Source organism: Gouania willdenowi, chromosome 1 (genome assembly GCF_900634775.1).
Source record: "Gouania willdenowi chromosome 1, fGouWil2.1, whole genome shotgun sequence".
In the NCBI taxonomy this organism is placed as follows: domain Eukaryota; kingdom Metazoa; phylum Chordata; class Actinopteri; order Blenniiformes; family Gobiesocidae; genus Gouania; species Gouania willdenowi.
In genome coordinates, this window is record NC_041044.1 from 22,684,691 (window position 1) to 22,701,274 (window position 16,584).

General features: G+C 38.0%; 2 protein-coding genes across 6 annotated transcripts in view; one reads left to right on the plus strand and one right to left on the minus strand.

The window, feature by feature from the left end:
• Positions 1-9,843, minus strand: part of gstcd (glutathione S-transferase, C-terminal domain containing) — a 67,669-nt gene extending 57,826 nt beyond the window's left edge. For 3 of the 4 annotated variants that reach the window (XM_028458828.1, XM_028458851.1, XM_028458843.1), the window contains exons 1-4: positions 9,733-9,843; positions 9,183-9,626; positions 5,603-6,061; positions 3,146-3,406 (exon numbers count right to left, since the gene is read on the minus strand). In XM_028458828.1, coding sequence (XP_028314629.1) covers positions 3,146-3,406; positions 5,603-6,061; positions 9,183-9,605 — 1,143 coding nt within the window. In that variant the 5' untranslated portion in view covers positions 9,606-9,626; positions 9,733-9,843. Of the gene's footprint in view, positions 1-3,145; positions 3,407-5,602; positions 6,062-9,182; positions 9,627-9,732 lie in introns of those variants that run through there. The other variant, XM_028458835.1, reaches the window with a different exon arrangement.
• A 630-nt stretch (positions 9,844-10,473) lies between these two features.
• Positions 10,474-16,480, plus strand: ints12 (integrator complex subunit 12). 2 transcript variants are annotated; one of them, XM_028456338.1, is made up of 7 exons: positions 10,474-10,590; positions 11,441-11,598; positions 12,535-12,693; positions 13,822-14,000; positions 14,119-14,278; positions 14,358-14,501; positions 15,753-16,480. In XM_028456338.1, the coding sequence occupies exons 2-7, from the start codon at positions 11,443-11,445 to the stop codon at positions 16,296-16,298; spliced, it is 1,344 nt and encodes a 447-aa protein (XP_028312139.1). In that variant the 5' UTR covers positions 10,474-10,590; positions 11,441-11,442; the 3' UTR covers positions 16,299-16,480. The 2 variants fall into 2 exon arrangements, with proteins under 2 accessions (XP_028312139.1, XP_028312144.1); XM_028456343.1 differs by having other exon boundaries at positions 10,488-10,596.
• The last annotated feature ends 104 nt before the right edge of the window (positions 16,481-16,584 follow it).

Genomic DNA, 16,584 nt, shown 5'->3' on the forward strand with positions numbered 1-16,584 from the left:
ATCTTTGAGTTCAACTCATGAAAAATGGGAGCAAACACAAAAGTGTTGCATTTATATTTCTGTTCAGTGTACATACTGTATATGTTAACATCTATTTAAAATTAGTAGAAAAACAGCTATGTATGATTACTTAATGAAGAAAAAGTATGTGAATTCTTTGAAAATTTGAAAGTTGTATTGCTCTCCTTTGATCTCATCAGAAATCAATCGTTTTAAATTAACCCTGCAGCACCAAGTGACCCCGCTGAGCCTGTAACTCAGCTTCTTCAAGTCGCTCTAGGACTGAAATGAGACACAGAGGCAGGATCTGCATCTTATTGCAGTTGTATTTGACAGTCCATCTGCCTCGTGCTTTGAAAAAAGGAAGCATGGAGGTTGTGGGAGCGTGGTAATTGCACCTTGAGGAGTTGATGCTGTTAAAAGTCAAGGATTCGTACACCAAGAGACAATGTTCATAACCACACTCTCACACACAATACTTTAGCCTCTGGTTTGCATATTTGTAAAGAAAAGCTCCTTAGTGAGCTTGAATATACTGCAAAGAGCGAATGAAAGGTCAGAGATAAAGTCACATGACCTAAATATGACTCAACTCTTATTACCATCCATTTTCAAACCCGCTTTGTCCCATTTCAGTGTCACAGGGGTCTGCCGGTGCCCATCTTTGGCTCACACTGGGCGTTATGCGGGGGGGGGGGGCACAAAAGAAGAAAAAAACGAAAATGTCGATTTCTCATTATTTGCCAGTCAAATATTACGACTGTTGGTGGTACCAAATCATTGGCAAATACCATTATATAAATGGTGCCCATTACCCCATAATGGTGTCACAGGGGCTCCCATTTTTCAAATGACTCCTCCTCCAATAGTTCTCGTTAGATTGTAATGCAGTTTGGTATGAATACTGTATGAATGAATATGATGAGATGCTCTGAGCACTTTTTTAAAAATGGGTATTTCCAGTAATTTCCTTATTTATGGGAACATAGTCGTGATATATTGTTTCAAAACACACAATATGAATGGGGCCCATTACTCCGTATGTGCCACGGGGGCGCCAGGGGGCCCCATTTTTCAAATGACTACTCCTTTATCGGAACATAGTCGTGTGATAAATCGTTTCAAAGGCAATTCAACGTAGATTACGATTTCATGTTGCACAATTTCATTTGTTTTACTCGGTGGAACCAAGTCATTTCACTGACTTCTCGGAAACGTGGTATGTGCTATTCAGCGCAGAGACGTTTTGCGGGCCCGGCCGTAGTTCATCAGAACTTGTTTATTACTGAAGAAAAGCAGTGGTAACCACTAAGGGTGAGAAAAATGCAATTTTTTGGGTGCTGATTTTAAAAATCGATCCTGCTTCCCGGAATCAATTTTTTTTTTTTTTTTATTGTATTTTTCACAATTTCATGAACGACCACTGGATGGCAGTAAAGCACCAACAAGTGATTGCAAACTCGAGGAAGACTTGCAGCAGCGTGATATTTCACTTTGGCAGACAAACCAACAACCTGCACATGTGCGCTTTAAATCCAAAGTATGGACATACTTTTGCTCGATTCATGGCAAACAGTGTTAGACATCAGCAAAGCTGTATGCAAACTCTGCTCCGGACAAGAAGTGTATTGAGATTACACGACAAACATTACTGCTCATCTTGTTCATCACGATTCAGACATGAAGCTCGAGCAGTAGTTTAAATACATGAAGTATTCTGTCGTAAAGGACCACACACCCTGCCAGCAATCGGAAACTACAGCTTCTCTGAGTCCTCTTTATAAAAATAAACTTACTGTACTTCTCTACCTTTGAAGTAACTCCATCTTTATAAATGAACTTTCACTTGTTCCTCAGTGCTGGTCTTTATTATAAGTGCTGTCTACATTTCTACACAGCCTGTGGCTGAACAGCACTCTGTGATTCTACAGACGCTTTGACTGGCACCGTGTTAACTGAACTGAGAAAGCGGACGTGTTTATGAGTCATTTATATTGTCGGCTGTGCAGTGATGTGAGGCTGGTGCCTCTGCTTGTGTGTGTCACAGTGTCATATTGCCATTCTCTAAATCTCTGAATACTTAACACACACACACACACACACAACAGAGCAACTGCAGTGCAGACAAGTTGGTGGCAACACATAGCCATCTTCATAATTATACTGAGCAGAGACAGATTAATGGAGTGTGTGTGTGTTGGCTTTTGTGTGTGTGTGTGTGTGTGTGTGTGTGTGTGTGTGTGTGTGTGTGTGTGTGTGTGTGTGCATGCTGACTCCAACTCGCCATGAAAACGGTCATTTGTGCACATCTGGGCTTGACTGGATCTCATCCCATCCTGACCACCCAGCTTCACTCAGCTGCGTCCCGATTCTCTAAAGTTGTTTTTTTAACTGCTTTCTCCTCCTCTTCCCTTACAGTTGCTGAGTATCATGTTGTTGAGGAAACTTTGCCAGCAGGAAATCACAGAAATGTCTTCGCTGAATGAACTGCACGATCTCTCTTTTCAACAGCTGGGCCTGCTTATCAGCAAAAACAGGCTCAAATGTTGCTGAGCCAATAATTGAGAAGCACTGAGCATTTTCTCATTTGTGAGTGAGAGAGAACGCCCTGACAATGACACCCGAGGGATCTGCACTTTAGGGGGAAAAGTTTTTCTTTTGCAACAATATTTTGAGCCATTTTCTCTCATTATACAGAAACTGTCTATAAACCTTTGCTTAATATTGAAATTTATTTGCTGACGTAGCATTAAGGCCCAAAAATGATGCCTTAAAGACAATCTTTTTCTTACAGAACATACGCTATCACACACACAGTCTGCAAGATGGGAAAATGTCTTGCATAAGTGTCCTAAAGTCTCAATAACCACAGTAAAAATGTAAATTCAAAGACTCAGAGCAATTAAAGTAGAAGCCCTAATGAAAGGTTTAACAAATTCAAAAACTCTGCCAGAAGCCAAAACGTTAGCTTGGAGCTACGCTCTTGATGACACCATTAGCAGAAAATGGAGGCATAAAATTACAGAGTAATAGATAACCAGACTCAGACTATGCCTGTGAAGGACTTTAGGTCATGAAAAAATGTTTGTAAAACACACAAAGGTGAAACATACAAAGGAATAAGTGAGAGAAAGTTATTATTTACTTTGAGTTTAGTCATTGTGGGTCTGGGCCCGCCCACGAATGGGAGCTGCTCACTCATCTCCTCCTGACCTGGGTCAGGATGCGGCTCATCCCCTACTGATGGTGCAGGATGGTTGGGTGTGGGGAGGTGTAGAATCGACAGATTTAACCCACAATCCTCGGCTGCACGAGGCACCCCAGGCACCTGCTGAACCCGGCTGTACCAACGCAAGAGGTGGGGGAGGCAGGGGAGAACGCTGGCAGCGTGGGCCTGGAGGGAATACTGGTGAAGAAGCCCAGACAGAAAGAAAAAGAACACAGATTAGTTAAAGCAGGGGTTCTCAACTTTGGGGTCAGGACCCCATTTAGGCTGGTGAGACACTGGGAGGGGGGGGGTCGCCAGATGACTTTTAAGAAACTACAAATATTTTCTGAACAATTTGAGCACATTTTTTTTTTTACCTTTTTTCCGCAACTACACCAAACTTACCATATTTTAACCTATTTTCATTACATTTTCTTGCCATATTTTTGCTCCTTTTAATGCATTTTTGCAACATTACTCCCATTTCTGTCACTTCTCCATCAAATGTCAATGCCTTTTCTTCACATTTTTTTCACTTTCAAGACGTCTTCAGCACTTTATAAACAAGGGCTGAACAATTAATTGCATTTGCGATATTATTGCAATATGATAAAACGCAATTTTCTAACTGCAAAGGCTGCATTTTTTTGTTTTTTTCTTATCCTGTCTTGTACTGTCCTGTTAAGTTCATAGTGTTAAAGAAGTACAGTCCACATGTTTTACATGTTTCATGAAAGGTGAAGTTAGATATGTTGAAGAGGTAAAGCCACAGATTTGTTTTGCTTTATTGTTGTAATCTGTGCTTTAAAATGTATATTTTACATTTATTTAAAGTTTAAATAAATCTGAAATTGTTTATTAGAAAACAGATTTATTTATTGCTTGTGTTCATTGAAAATTAAATGACAAGAGGCCGTTGAAAAAATAATCACATCATAAATCGCAATTAGATTATTTTCTAAAATCGTTCAGCCCTATTATAAACCCTTTTCACCACTTTTCCCACCTAATGTTGCATATATGTTGACCCATTACTGTGACTTTTAACCTCTTTTCACCATATATCATGCTTATTTTTGCCAACTTAACCACATTCACAATTTGTCATGCCCATTATTTGTCAGTTTAAACCAATTGTTCCAATATTGACACTTTAAACCCTTTTTACCACTTATTGTTTTTATATATATATATATATATATATATATATATATATATATATATATATATATATATATATATATATGTATGTTTTTGGCCACCCTTATTTGCCACTTTTAACTAATTTCTGTGGTTTTTTTAAATCTTGTTTCATCACCTTTTCCACCACTTTAAAATGACTATATACTATGGCACAAATAATAATAATGATCTTTCTGGATAACAGTGGATATTATTCAGATGAATAAATAAATATGGTTATCACAGATTCATAGAACAATGGACCATTATTTTGGTGACTTTAAGGATGGGCCCTAAAAAGTTCTCTCCTTCATTTCTACCTATATATGACCCTGTCTCCACATGACTGTTCTTTAATGGTCATGTTTGTGATCAACCACCTTCAGGTATAGTTGGGGTGTTCCCGATATCTTTATTTTGGGGGTCTTGGGCTGAAAAGGTTGATGGATAGTTAAAGGATTTCTTTTTTCTTTTTATAAAATGCATCACATGTTGACAGTCACACGCGTAAAAAATCTCAAAACATGAGAGACATAGACATGTAAAGTCACTGACAGTGTCTGTGTGGACAAAAAGAATAGAGGGATGGATGCAGACAGATGTGGGGGGGGGTCACCATGGCAGCCTATGCTATGGACAGGAAAGGCCGTTAAGAGGAGACACGCTAAGCTGAGTGTGAAACTAGAAACCACTGGAGCACAGCTGACTGCTAAGAACCTCATTGTGTGAAATCCAGTTCATTCCCACTGTCTAGTAACGGCTGGAGACAGCTGGAAGGTGAAATAGAGATGAGATCCACTCCACTGCCTGAATCTGCACCATTCCTCAGCCATACACAGCTGAAATGAACAAGCTCTCACTTTTAAGGCAATCTTTGAAAAAAAAAAAAGAAGTTCAGGCTGATGAATATTTAGATGACTGTGAGCATCTAAAGTTCCCCAAAAACTTTATCAGCCATTCCCAAAATAAAGATGAAGAACCAGACTTTAAGTGCCTGCAAGGAGAAAATAAACCAGTGCCAAGCCTGATGGTGTGAATGTTCCTAACAAAATTTCTTCTTAAATGGATCTACAAATTAAAGTAGCACTGTTTTACTCATACTGAATTCCAAATTCGTGAAAAACAGACTCTGGGAAACTAAGATGAGTGGTTCATTAGACTTGATGCAGACACTGACAAACAGGAGGCGTATAAACACAGCACTTTTCCTACCAGATAGTGATAAATGCAGGGCAGCAGCACCACATCAGTCAGGGTGAAGTAAAGCCCTTCAGCAAACACATGCTCCAGAGGCGGGAGATCTGCTGTCTTTACTTTCCTGATCTCAGAGTTCTCCCTGCTGGTTAAACGTGGAACTGCAGCCACTGACAGTCGAGCCAGTGCCGCCCTGAGCTCCAGTTCAGCACTGCTTTCAGATGACTGTCCAGGTTTGGATTCAGGGTTGGTCTCCCCCAGGGCTGTAGGAAACTCATTTCTCTTATCCTGCTTCTGCTCTTTGAGCTTCTGTCGACGTATTTTGTCGTCATTGTGGACTTTGACAGGCTCAGAAAGCCTACGCTCCAGGACAGTGATGGCAGAGGGCAGCTGCTGGTTTGGATTGGTCGGGTTTTGCAGATGCTCTTCGACAGCAAAGGGAATGTCAATTTCACACAGTCTGGTCCACTTGCTAACCTGAGATCAAGGAGAGATGAGAAATATAGGTCAAATTCAATTAAGTTAGCAAGAGTGAACCTTACAATTATAGCCGGGCTAACACGTTAGCATTTAACCTAATTTTGGGTTTAAATTTTCCGAGGTATACTTCTAATATATTCGTTCAATATGTATTAATGCAACTTGGACTTTTTTCTACATAATAATAATTATATATAATAATAATTGTGTTAACTGTATGATTATTAATAATAATCTCTCTATAAAAGCAAGAAATCTCTGTCTGTCTGTGTGTTCCTCAAATATCTCTGTGGATCAGGATCAAACTGACCTGAGAGTTTCAACATGGCTGGTGCTTAGTTCAAGGGTGAGCAACGTCAGAATTGTTTGGACACCCCACCCCCATGCCCCGCCCCCTGAGTCGATAGACTCAGTGATGATGTCATCAGTCCTACCTCTACAATGATGACGTTCCACCTTCAAACACAATCTCATTTGGCCATCCATGAAAAAGCTACTTACCCTTCCACTTTTCTATAGCAATACATACTTCCTACGGGACATTTGGGGTTGATAGTAAATGCCGTTTTAATTTTTCTCTTAATTAAAACAATGCTAATGCATTACGATAAAAATATCAGCGCGGAAGCGATAAAACTTTGATGTTGACGCATAATTAAGTCTAAGAAGGTGTTTGTTCCTATTTTTTTGTTAATATGGGGGCCTACAGTGCAAATACCCAGATGTTCTTCCATTCAGTTGTAGTTTGTTGTTCTTATGTGCATTAATTCTGTATTGATTATACACTTTAAAAGCTACTGACAAGCTGTTGGATATTTACCTACACGCGGACATTACTGCCTGGATCATGGATTACCTCACGTGACGTGGAGACGTGGTCAGGGTGTATTTTTGTGTATCAGACAGTGTGAGGCAGCACCTCTTCCATTTAATCTATATTAAGAGTGGGACAAAACACTGTGTGATAAGAGATCGCAATATTAAAATGTAACAAGATATATCATCAACAAAATATAGACATGCTAATATTGTTGAAAAAGAACATGTTCATGTCTTAAATCTGGGCTGTTTAGACTTTTCTAGTCTGATGTTTTAAAACATTTGTTATGCAAAGTTCATGCACAGACAGGAATATTTTAGATACCGTATTTACATATTGTAATTCAGACTGACATTAATTATCAGTCTTTGTTTTTGCACACTATTTGCAGGGTGAAAAATTGGTCTCATTTAGTTATACAGTATATATATATATATATATATATATATATATGTTTTTTTTTTTTTTTTCACCCACCAATAGGAAATGTGAGGTGGGTTTATATACAGTATATATTCCTATTGAGTTGAAAATGTTATACACAGGTAATATAACCAATATAACCAGAGAAATAAAAGAAAAGGTTATTTTTCTGACTGCATTTTTTTTGTATGTATTTTGTATTGTTATTGCGAGCCCAGTATTGTATATCGTCACATCCCGTGAACTCTGTATATCGTCCCACCACTATATGTACTTAATATGAAGTATTTTCCTATTGTTTCCTATATTTATACTGATATAAGTATCTATTCTAACTCTTATATATGATGGTAGACTCACATCCATCACATAGACAACTAAAAATACATAAATACATTTAAAAATTAAAAATATGTAAGTTTAACTATAGTCAAATTGAAATTTACATTTATGTAATAGGAGAGCCAAATAATGAATTACCTCATGACAGTGACGAAGTGTCTATTGATACTGAAACGTATCAATAGCCTCCGGAACTATGGTTACATTTTCCACATTTTCAGAACCTTTTCTACTAGGGATGCAACGATTCACTCAACTCCCGATACGATTCGATTCACGATACTGGGTTCACAATACGATTCTCTCACGATTTATTTTGCAAAATGGGACTGTAGACAAATGACTGAAAAATATTCCTTTAGCTTTTGGGGGAAAATACTGTACTATTTTCCTTTTATTTTTCATTGTCAAAAGAATCCCTTGATAAACTCTTCAAAACAATGCAATTAAACTAAAAATAAATCTTGAATGAAATAAATAAAGGAATAATACAAATGAAGAAGAAGCCTATTAATTTAAATTCTGGTTATGTAGTAAACAATGCAAAACTGCATAATAGTTCTTTTTCTTTTTAAAAGTGCAACTGAATATGTATTTTGTGCCTTAACAATTGGACTTAAAAAAAAAAAACAAAAAAAAAAACAGTCATTTCAAATACGTCAGATATTTGCTTGGACCAGCAGAGGGCGCTGGTACCTCAGTGGTCGGTTAGCATGCAGAAATTCTTGTAGTGAAGAAGAGATGCTATGCTAGCAGACAGAGCTAATAGAAAAGCGTGACTCTTACAAATATTCACGTAATATTACAGATATTCTTTCGGCGCTAAAGGGGTAAGAAATCATTTATGAACATGTTTAAGAGTAGAAGGCGGCCAGAAAGAAAGTAGTAGCAGGGTCCGCCCGCTGCCTACACTTTTAAACAAGAGATGGATAAATATATAGCGCCCTCTGCTGTTTAAAAAAGTACTGCGATTTAATTTTCAGAATATCGATGTGAACCGTGATACCAATGAATCAATTTTTAACCGCCTTACGATTAATCGTTACGTCCCTATTTTCTACATAAGCGTAATGTGACTGTGTTTTTTGCACCGAGTGGTCTAAGGCGCCGCACTCAATGATCCTTCCTTCTGCTAACATGGGTTTGAATCCCGCTTTTGTCATATATATTTTTTCATTTTAACACATTTATCACGTTAAATTCCATCTTTAAAAATACATATGCAAAAAAAATTAAAAATAAACATTTTTAGGGTATCTCCTGGGTTAGGATTGGGGCTACAAGAAAAAGGTTAGTGGGGTAGCTAAAAATTAATATGGGCTAAAATAAAACTGACGGAACTTTAAGTCACGTGGTACACCTAGACGTCACCTAAACTGGCCAATGAGGGGGCGCTACGTTTCCGTATCAATAGCCACGGCCTTACAGTAATGGGGTAGATTAATGTTTAAGTCAAATGACCAAATTTTAGTCCTTAAATAACACATTTCTATTATTAGAGCTGAACTGATTTAATAGCTTCGTCCCACTGACCTCTGCACAGGCCTTGAGACACGTCTTCTTAAAGCCCAGCAGTGACAGGACATTGTTCTTGGAGGGGTCATCCTCCATGGTTTTGTTGATGACATGTCTGAGAACCACAGCCAGTCCTGCTCTGCACAGCTGACCAGTCCCATCCACAGCAGCAGGGAGACGGCAGCCCTTCACCAGCGGAGGAACATCTTCCACTGAGACGCAGCACACATCCACAGCCTGTGGCAGCTTGGTCCTCCTCCTCCTCCATGCTTCTGTGCTCACAGCTGTGTTACACACCAGGAACACTCTCACACTGTTCAACTCACAGTAGGACAAGAGAAAGAGGACAATGGAGGTGTGAAGGGGGAGATGATCGTCTGTTTGAGACCAAGCTTCTGTGTACAGAGACAGTTGCTGCTGAGCGGAGTCTGAATCTTTCATTGTCTCAATAAAACCAATGTGCTGTAGAATGAAACATATGACATAACATGTGCATTATTAGCTTCTGGAACACGCTGGTAATTTACATAAATGTAAAAAAAAAAAAAAAAGGTGCAGGTTTACTTACTACAGCCTGAGATATTCTTATAATGTTCAATGATAACGAAACACGTAGTTGGAGACAGTGAATGAGTCACTAGTTGAACCGGAACTAAATATCTGCTACACACAGTGCCACGAGCTCCCAGCTAAAAAAAAATATATAAAAAAAAATAAAAAAAATATAAACAACAACAATGTAATTAACTGCTTTGATTTATTGGAATATCACGCTCAATAAAATAATGAAATAAGTATATACATCTAAATACTAAATGTGCGAAATATTGCCCAACTATTGTGGAACTAATGACATGTGATTTTGAAATCATTACGAACATGTTTGACGGTTGCACCGACAGCAACAGAGGAAGTGTCGTTTGGTGTAATAAATCGACACGTTTTCGTGTTAAGTGATACCCGATTTTTCTAGAAAACGAATCTCATCAAAAGCCTAAAGTTAAAACAAAATGTGATATAGATTATTATATTATTAAAAAAAAGAACAACAACAACAACTGCAATTATAATATATGTAATATGGAATGCGGTAAAATCAGACAGAATAAATTCAAAGGTTTGTCAGTTCATACCATGTTATACAAAACGTCCCATGGCCAGACAGTTTTCTACTTAAATATGTATTTATGTTAATTAATGTCTAACCAGCAACGTGGCACTAATCAAAGCATATTTCACGTTTATTTGATGTTAACTGATGGCAGCCCGCGACACAGCCGGAAGTGTGTCACCATTTAACATCAAAACCAGTGTTTTTATTACATGGACCTTCAGTTTCTTTGTAGGAAGTGCTGTGCCGTAGCCAGTTTGTTCCCGGGACAAAAACGCCGGGTTTAAGGATTCATCTACTGACCAGGAACATCCAGTAAGGGTAACATTTGTTGTACTTCATACGTCTTTACGTAGACTTTAAACTGGCTCGGACAGGGGGGGAAACTACAACTTTAATCATGTAGCTGCTTTTAACGGTGTTTCTATAGGATGTCAAGCATTGATAATCAACAGTAACGTGTTTACGTATTCACAGTAAACAAAGCAAAACGACTAAAGAACATGAATTCTTCAAATAAGAAGAGGTTCCAGGTCACATTAATGTAATTCAAAATCATGTGACTTGCTGTGATTGTTCTCTGATCATTCTTCATCATTTTTACTTTAAATTTGATACAAAAAATTGCCAGTTATTATTTATTTTGATTTAAGATTATATATATATATATATATATATATATATATATATATATATTTAATGACATGTTATGGTTTCATTTATTTGATTTACTTTGATCTCCTGACATTTTTCAGCTGTCTGTTTTCCTCAGAAGCATCTACCAATTGCTTTGATGTATCCCTACGAGTTCTTTGATAAGGAAAGCATTCAAACTGTGTTTATCTCATCGTATTATAAAACCTTTCTATAAATATATGGTTTATTTTTAGTGGCTGTGATGAAAATAACTTTACCCAGAGTGTAACAATGACGACAATGGGAAAGAGTAAAGCTGGATAAAGGCTCAGGATTTTTAGAGTTTCTGTTGACAATGATGTTTTCAGACCAATAGTGTCAATCAAGGTGTAAAGATGGTAGGAATCTGTTTTTTATTCAGGCACATATTTTTTTTGGAAGGCCATTAACAGTGTTAATAACTGTAAAATGTAGCAACCTGTGTCCCAAAACCTCATGTTTGTTAACCTTAATGTTTCTTATTTTTCAGCCATGGCAGGACCCGTCACTTTAGAGTTGGATCCCATCTTTTTAAAGGGTTTGAGTTATTTGCACTCAAAGAGTAAAGACTCCGCCGAGAAGCTGAAGGCTTTACTTGACGAGTCCCTCGCAAGAGGAAGCGACTCCTCGTATCGTTCGTCACAAAAAGTAAGAAACTGCCAATAGAAGCGTTTTCTGTTAGTAAAATAATAGGGGTGGTGAAAAAAAATCGATTCACGAAAGAATCGCGATGCTAATCATCCATGATTCTGAATCGATTCATACACTTCAAAAATCGTTTAAGAAAATAATAATTTATTTTAATTTTTAAGGCCCTAAAAAGTATTAAACTGTCTTAAATTTAGATCAGATATGTCTTTAATGTGCTTTACTGACTGACTGTACAATGTTGTTTTTGAAATATCAAAAAAAACACCAGTTACATTGTTGTGTATTTTGAAATGGGCCCTTTATGAGAGAGAAAAAATCAGCCAGCCTAAGCTTTTATTTAGGCAATTTTATTTATTAACAGAAGCTTTATTTTTTATATTTCTTAACGTATTCTTGTAGTCACCAAGAATTGAGACTTACTAAAAAAAGTTTCTATTTTGAAAAATCACACAAAACATCTATTTGTGTAGAGTTTATTTTTGTAACTTTTGGGAGAAAGGCAGCTAGCCTAAGCTTTATTTAGGCAATTTTATTTATGTAAGTTTTTTTATTGTACAGTAAATAAGTTTACATTTGTTTAGCATGAATAAATGTTACATTTTCTCTTAAGTTTGCCTTTGTGTGATTTCACAATTGGAATCAGTTTATTTTAAAATATCTTATACAAACTATATTGTTTTGATGCCATATTTTGCCTTAACACACTGTACATTGTATCAGTTTTAAAATTGAGAATTGTTTGAATCCAGAATCGGTTAAAACGAGAATCGAATTTGAATTGAATCGGAATCGAATTGAATCGTGAGACACCGGAAGATTGACATCCCTATAAATCATGCTTTTTTTTACTCATTGTCTGGTTTATTATCGTCAGGTTAAACTTAATATCAACTTTATAATAACATACTTGGGGATTTTATCTTTTAATTGTAGGAGATTGAGTTTTCAAAGGGTTCCATTTCAAAGCTGAGCTTAAGTAAACAGGATTCCAAGTCCTCGTCAAGCTCCTCGTCATCCAGCAGCAGCATTGGAAGTACCAAGTCCAGCTCAGAGAAAAGTAAAAAAGATGGAGAGAAGAGGACATCAGAGAAGGTAATCATTGTCTTTTTACAGTGAAAATTCTAGTGTGTGCGTCTCTAATTGTCTGTGTCTCATGTGTGCAGCTCACTGTGACTAATAGAAGTCACTTAGTAAATATAAATATTTATGTAGATTAACTCGTGACTGTCAAGAAGCATTAAACCTCCTTTGGTGGAGGTTCATCAGGGGTGGATTGGGACAAATATTCAGCCCTGGTATTTTGTGTCCATACCAGTCCACTACATTATCAGTGACACCACTAAGAAGCTGTTATTAAGTCAGTGATGCACAACAGGTGGCTCTTTATATCTTAAATTTTATTATTATTCCCCTAAAAAAATCATAAAATGGGAAAACTTTAGGGGTGGTGTTTAGCTCAGTGGGTTGAGCGCCCGCCCCATAAACGGAGGCTGTAGTTCCTCACCTGCAGCCGGTCCAGGTTCGATTCCCGGCCTGGGACCCTTTGCTGCATGTCATTCCCTGCTCTCTCTGATCCCCTTCCTGTCAAGCAACTGTCATATAAACTAGAGCCCAAAAAATCCTTTAAAAAAAAAAAAAAATGGGAAAACTTTTTATCTTTTTTTTACTTATTTTCTTTGGCTATTTTGTGACTTTCTTTTCTTTTCAAAAAGTTCTGATGCTTTTTTCAGACTTTATCTACCTTTTGCCAATAAATATCCCTTTTTCCCTTTTTGACATTTTATCCAATTTGTGTCATTTATTAATGTTTTTGGCCACTTTTCATCCAAATAAGACAATTTCTGCCCAATAAATATCACTTTTCTATTTTGCCTCTTTTTATTCCACGTTTTTGCCCTTCTTCTCTATTGTTTGAACATTTTGCCCATTTAGGCTACCCTTTGCCATTACATACCACTTGGTCCCTCTTTATTTGCTAATTTTTTGGCCACTCATGGCTTCTTTTGACCCAATTTAGTCACTTTTCACTCTTTTCTTGCCATGTTTTTTGCCACTTTTGGACGATTTGGCTTCCTGCTACCATATCTGCCTCTGCTCGCTTGTCAAAAAATAAACGTAGCGCACCGGACCGGCTCATATCTATTCAACAAATACGTGTAATGTGTGCAGATGTTGGTATACCGTGTTTAAACACTACTATGTGTGCTTTAATGGAAACAGGTGCGGGTCGACTTAAGTGACGTGGACCCCCCGAAAAAGCCAAGATTGGAGAAACAAGAGTCCCGTTCTTCTCCTATCACCGTTCAGACGAGCAAAGACCTCCTGCCAAACATTAATGATGATGAAACGAATGCTGATGATTTTGCCATGGAGATGGGCCTGGCCTGTGTTGTCTGCAGGTATGCTGAGATTTAATAAAAAAAAAAAAAGTTAATATGAGAGAGAAGTTGAAATCTGCTTCTGATTCCATCACATTGCAACATTGATTGTTTCCATTATTTTGTGTTTTCCCACAAGACAAATGACTGTCAGCATGGGCAATCAGCTGGTGGAGTGCCAGGAGTGCCATAATCTGTATCACCAGGACTGTCACAAGCCCCAGGTTACGGACAAGGAAGTGAACGACCCCCGACTCGTGTGGTACTGTGCCCGGTGCACCAGGCAAATGAAACGCATGGTGAGCCAAAGCCCTTTGCAGCCAATTAACATAGATTATATCTGCATCCAGACTAAAGCATTTTGTTTTTCCCCACAAGGCTCAGAAACCCCCACAGAAGCCCTCCCCCGTGTCCTCGTCATCTGCACCCGTCGTCAAAGACACGCTAGTGAAAAAGGCGGAGCTCAAACCCAAAACGGACACAACCAGCACCTTCCAGGCTTTCAAACGAACGGAAGTGAAGGTATGTGTTAGCGGTGAGGGCTAGTGAATGGGAAGCATGTTCGAGCAGCAGATTTGCAGCTCATTGGTGTTAATCATGTCACTTATTCAGTTGAGAATAGAGGATTTCCCCTTCGAGATATTGAAGGCAAACTGCATTACTCAGTCCCAGCAGAGGTAGAAAATACACGTTTGTTTCCCAGGATCAGACCACAGATTTCTCATAGTGTTCCAGTGTGATATCATTTCTCCAGAGAGGAAGTTTAAAAACTTTTTTGAGCACTTTTATATTTTATCAGACTCCTCCATGAAGGTTTTTTTTCCCTTTGGCTGCAAATATAACTGCAGAGTTTACCCAACACAACATGAGGGAGAGTTATTCAATCTTTTAGTAACTTTCATGTTTTGCACAATTTGTTAAAAATCTGTTTTAAAAACAATGTGATAAGTACAATTTGGGTCAAAGGTTTCCTTCCTCTGGCAAAGAAAGTGAAATATTCATTCATTTAATGATAGTTGACATTCACTTTTGATTTGATTGGTTTTTCAAGGAACAATGCATATTTAAACAAAAAAATGCTAAGAAAACACTGTGTATATATATACAGGATTGTAGCCAAAATGTATTTCCATCCCCATTCCCCTGCTGGACCAAAAGCCATCCACATTACCCACACAGTGCATTTAATGATACGTTAAGCTCATTATTTTAATAGTTGTACTACACAAAGCTAATTTAAACACACCATTCAAGCGAACAAACATATTTTTGTTCCATTAATGAAAACCACTGTAACCAGACAAAAAAACACCCACTCCCCAAAAACAGTTTATCTTTAAAATTTCATCAAATGTTTCACTAATTTCAGGTTTGCATTAATAAACCCATGCCTACAAAATGATATCAATATTTGTTTGATAAGTGCTAAAAAAAAATAAAAAATGAGGCCCTGGTCTGACAAATCTGTAATCAATCCAGTCAAAATCTCAATTTTTGTACTTCAAAATAAAATGTAAAGTTAAATTAACTAAAATAAACCTCTTTTTTCTTTTGCTTTATATTCTTTCCTAAAATAAAACTACTTTTCAGAACTAGTGCTGCAAAAGTGATGTTTGATTGAAATGTTTTTTATAAATGTGAAACTGTCTCCTGAGAATAATCATTAGAGTTTGTAAATGTTTGTTTCTTTGAAATTTTCCTTGAAAGAAACATTTTTTCTAAGTTCTTTGTGTTAATTGATGACCTTTGAAATGCATGTGTGGTTTATTGCAGCCGTCCACCACATCAGCCAACCCTCCCAGCAGCTCCTCCTCCTCAGGCAGTGGTCTGACAGGCTGGGCTGCGTTTGGGGCCAAAACCAGCCCCTCTCTCCCTGTTGGCTCCAAAATAGGCTCCACTGGTCCCAGTGGGAGCAGTAAGACCTTAACATCCTCCGGTCAGAAACCTGTGGGCTTGTCTGGACTAGCCGGAGCCAAGTCGGGAATGGGAAGTGCAAAGCTATCTGGGAGCAGCAATGGAAACGGCTCCAGTCAGGTGACCCTGAAACCCCCTCCTCCTCTGACTCTGGGGAAACAGCCACTGAACCGTTCATCTAGTGCTGAAAGCCAAGTGAAAGGCTCGTCCTCATCAGGTGCCGGATCCCCCGGCAGCTCACAGACCACTGCTGGAGCAAACGGGGGCAATAACGGAAACAATGGGAATGGGTCAAAGGTGGCGCCTGGGGATAAATCCCAGAATACTCAAGAGTCTCAGCTTCAAGCCATGAAACGGTTACAAATGGTGAAGAAGAAGGCTGCACAGAAGAAGATGAAGAAATGAGGAAAAAGCGTTTGGATTGAGTGCTGGAGGATTATCTTATCAACAATGTGTGTACGTACGTGGCTAAACTGCATCCAGTCAAATACTTGAATCTTCATTTTCTTTCTCTCTCCACTGTGCCTCTCGTTTTAACAAATCTCACCTTTTGTCAACAGCTGTCATTAAACACATTCTTCATCTAATTCCAGCAAGTTCATTTTGTCTTCTTTTTTTAACATTTCACTTATTCAACTTTTTTTTTTTTTTTCAGGAAATAAGATCTCCTGACATGTTTCGACTGCCAACT

Excerpts from the sequence above, each read along its gene's own strand:
- ints12 (XM_028456338.1), top strand. The coding sequence starts at position 11,443 with ATGGCAGGACCCGTCACTTTAGAGTTGGATCCCATCTTTTTAAAGGGT. Across the intron at positions 14,279-14,357 it reads CCAGGCAAATGAAACGCATG|GCTCAGAAACCCCCACAGAA; the intron begins GTGAGCCAAAGC and ends TTTCCCCACAAG. Across the intron at positions 14,502-15,752 it reads TCAAACGAACGGAAGTGAAG|CCGTCCACCACATCAGCCAA; the intron begins GTATGTGTTAGC and ends GGTTTATTGCAG.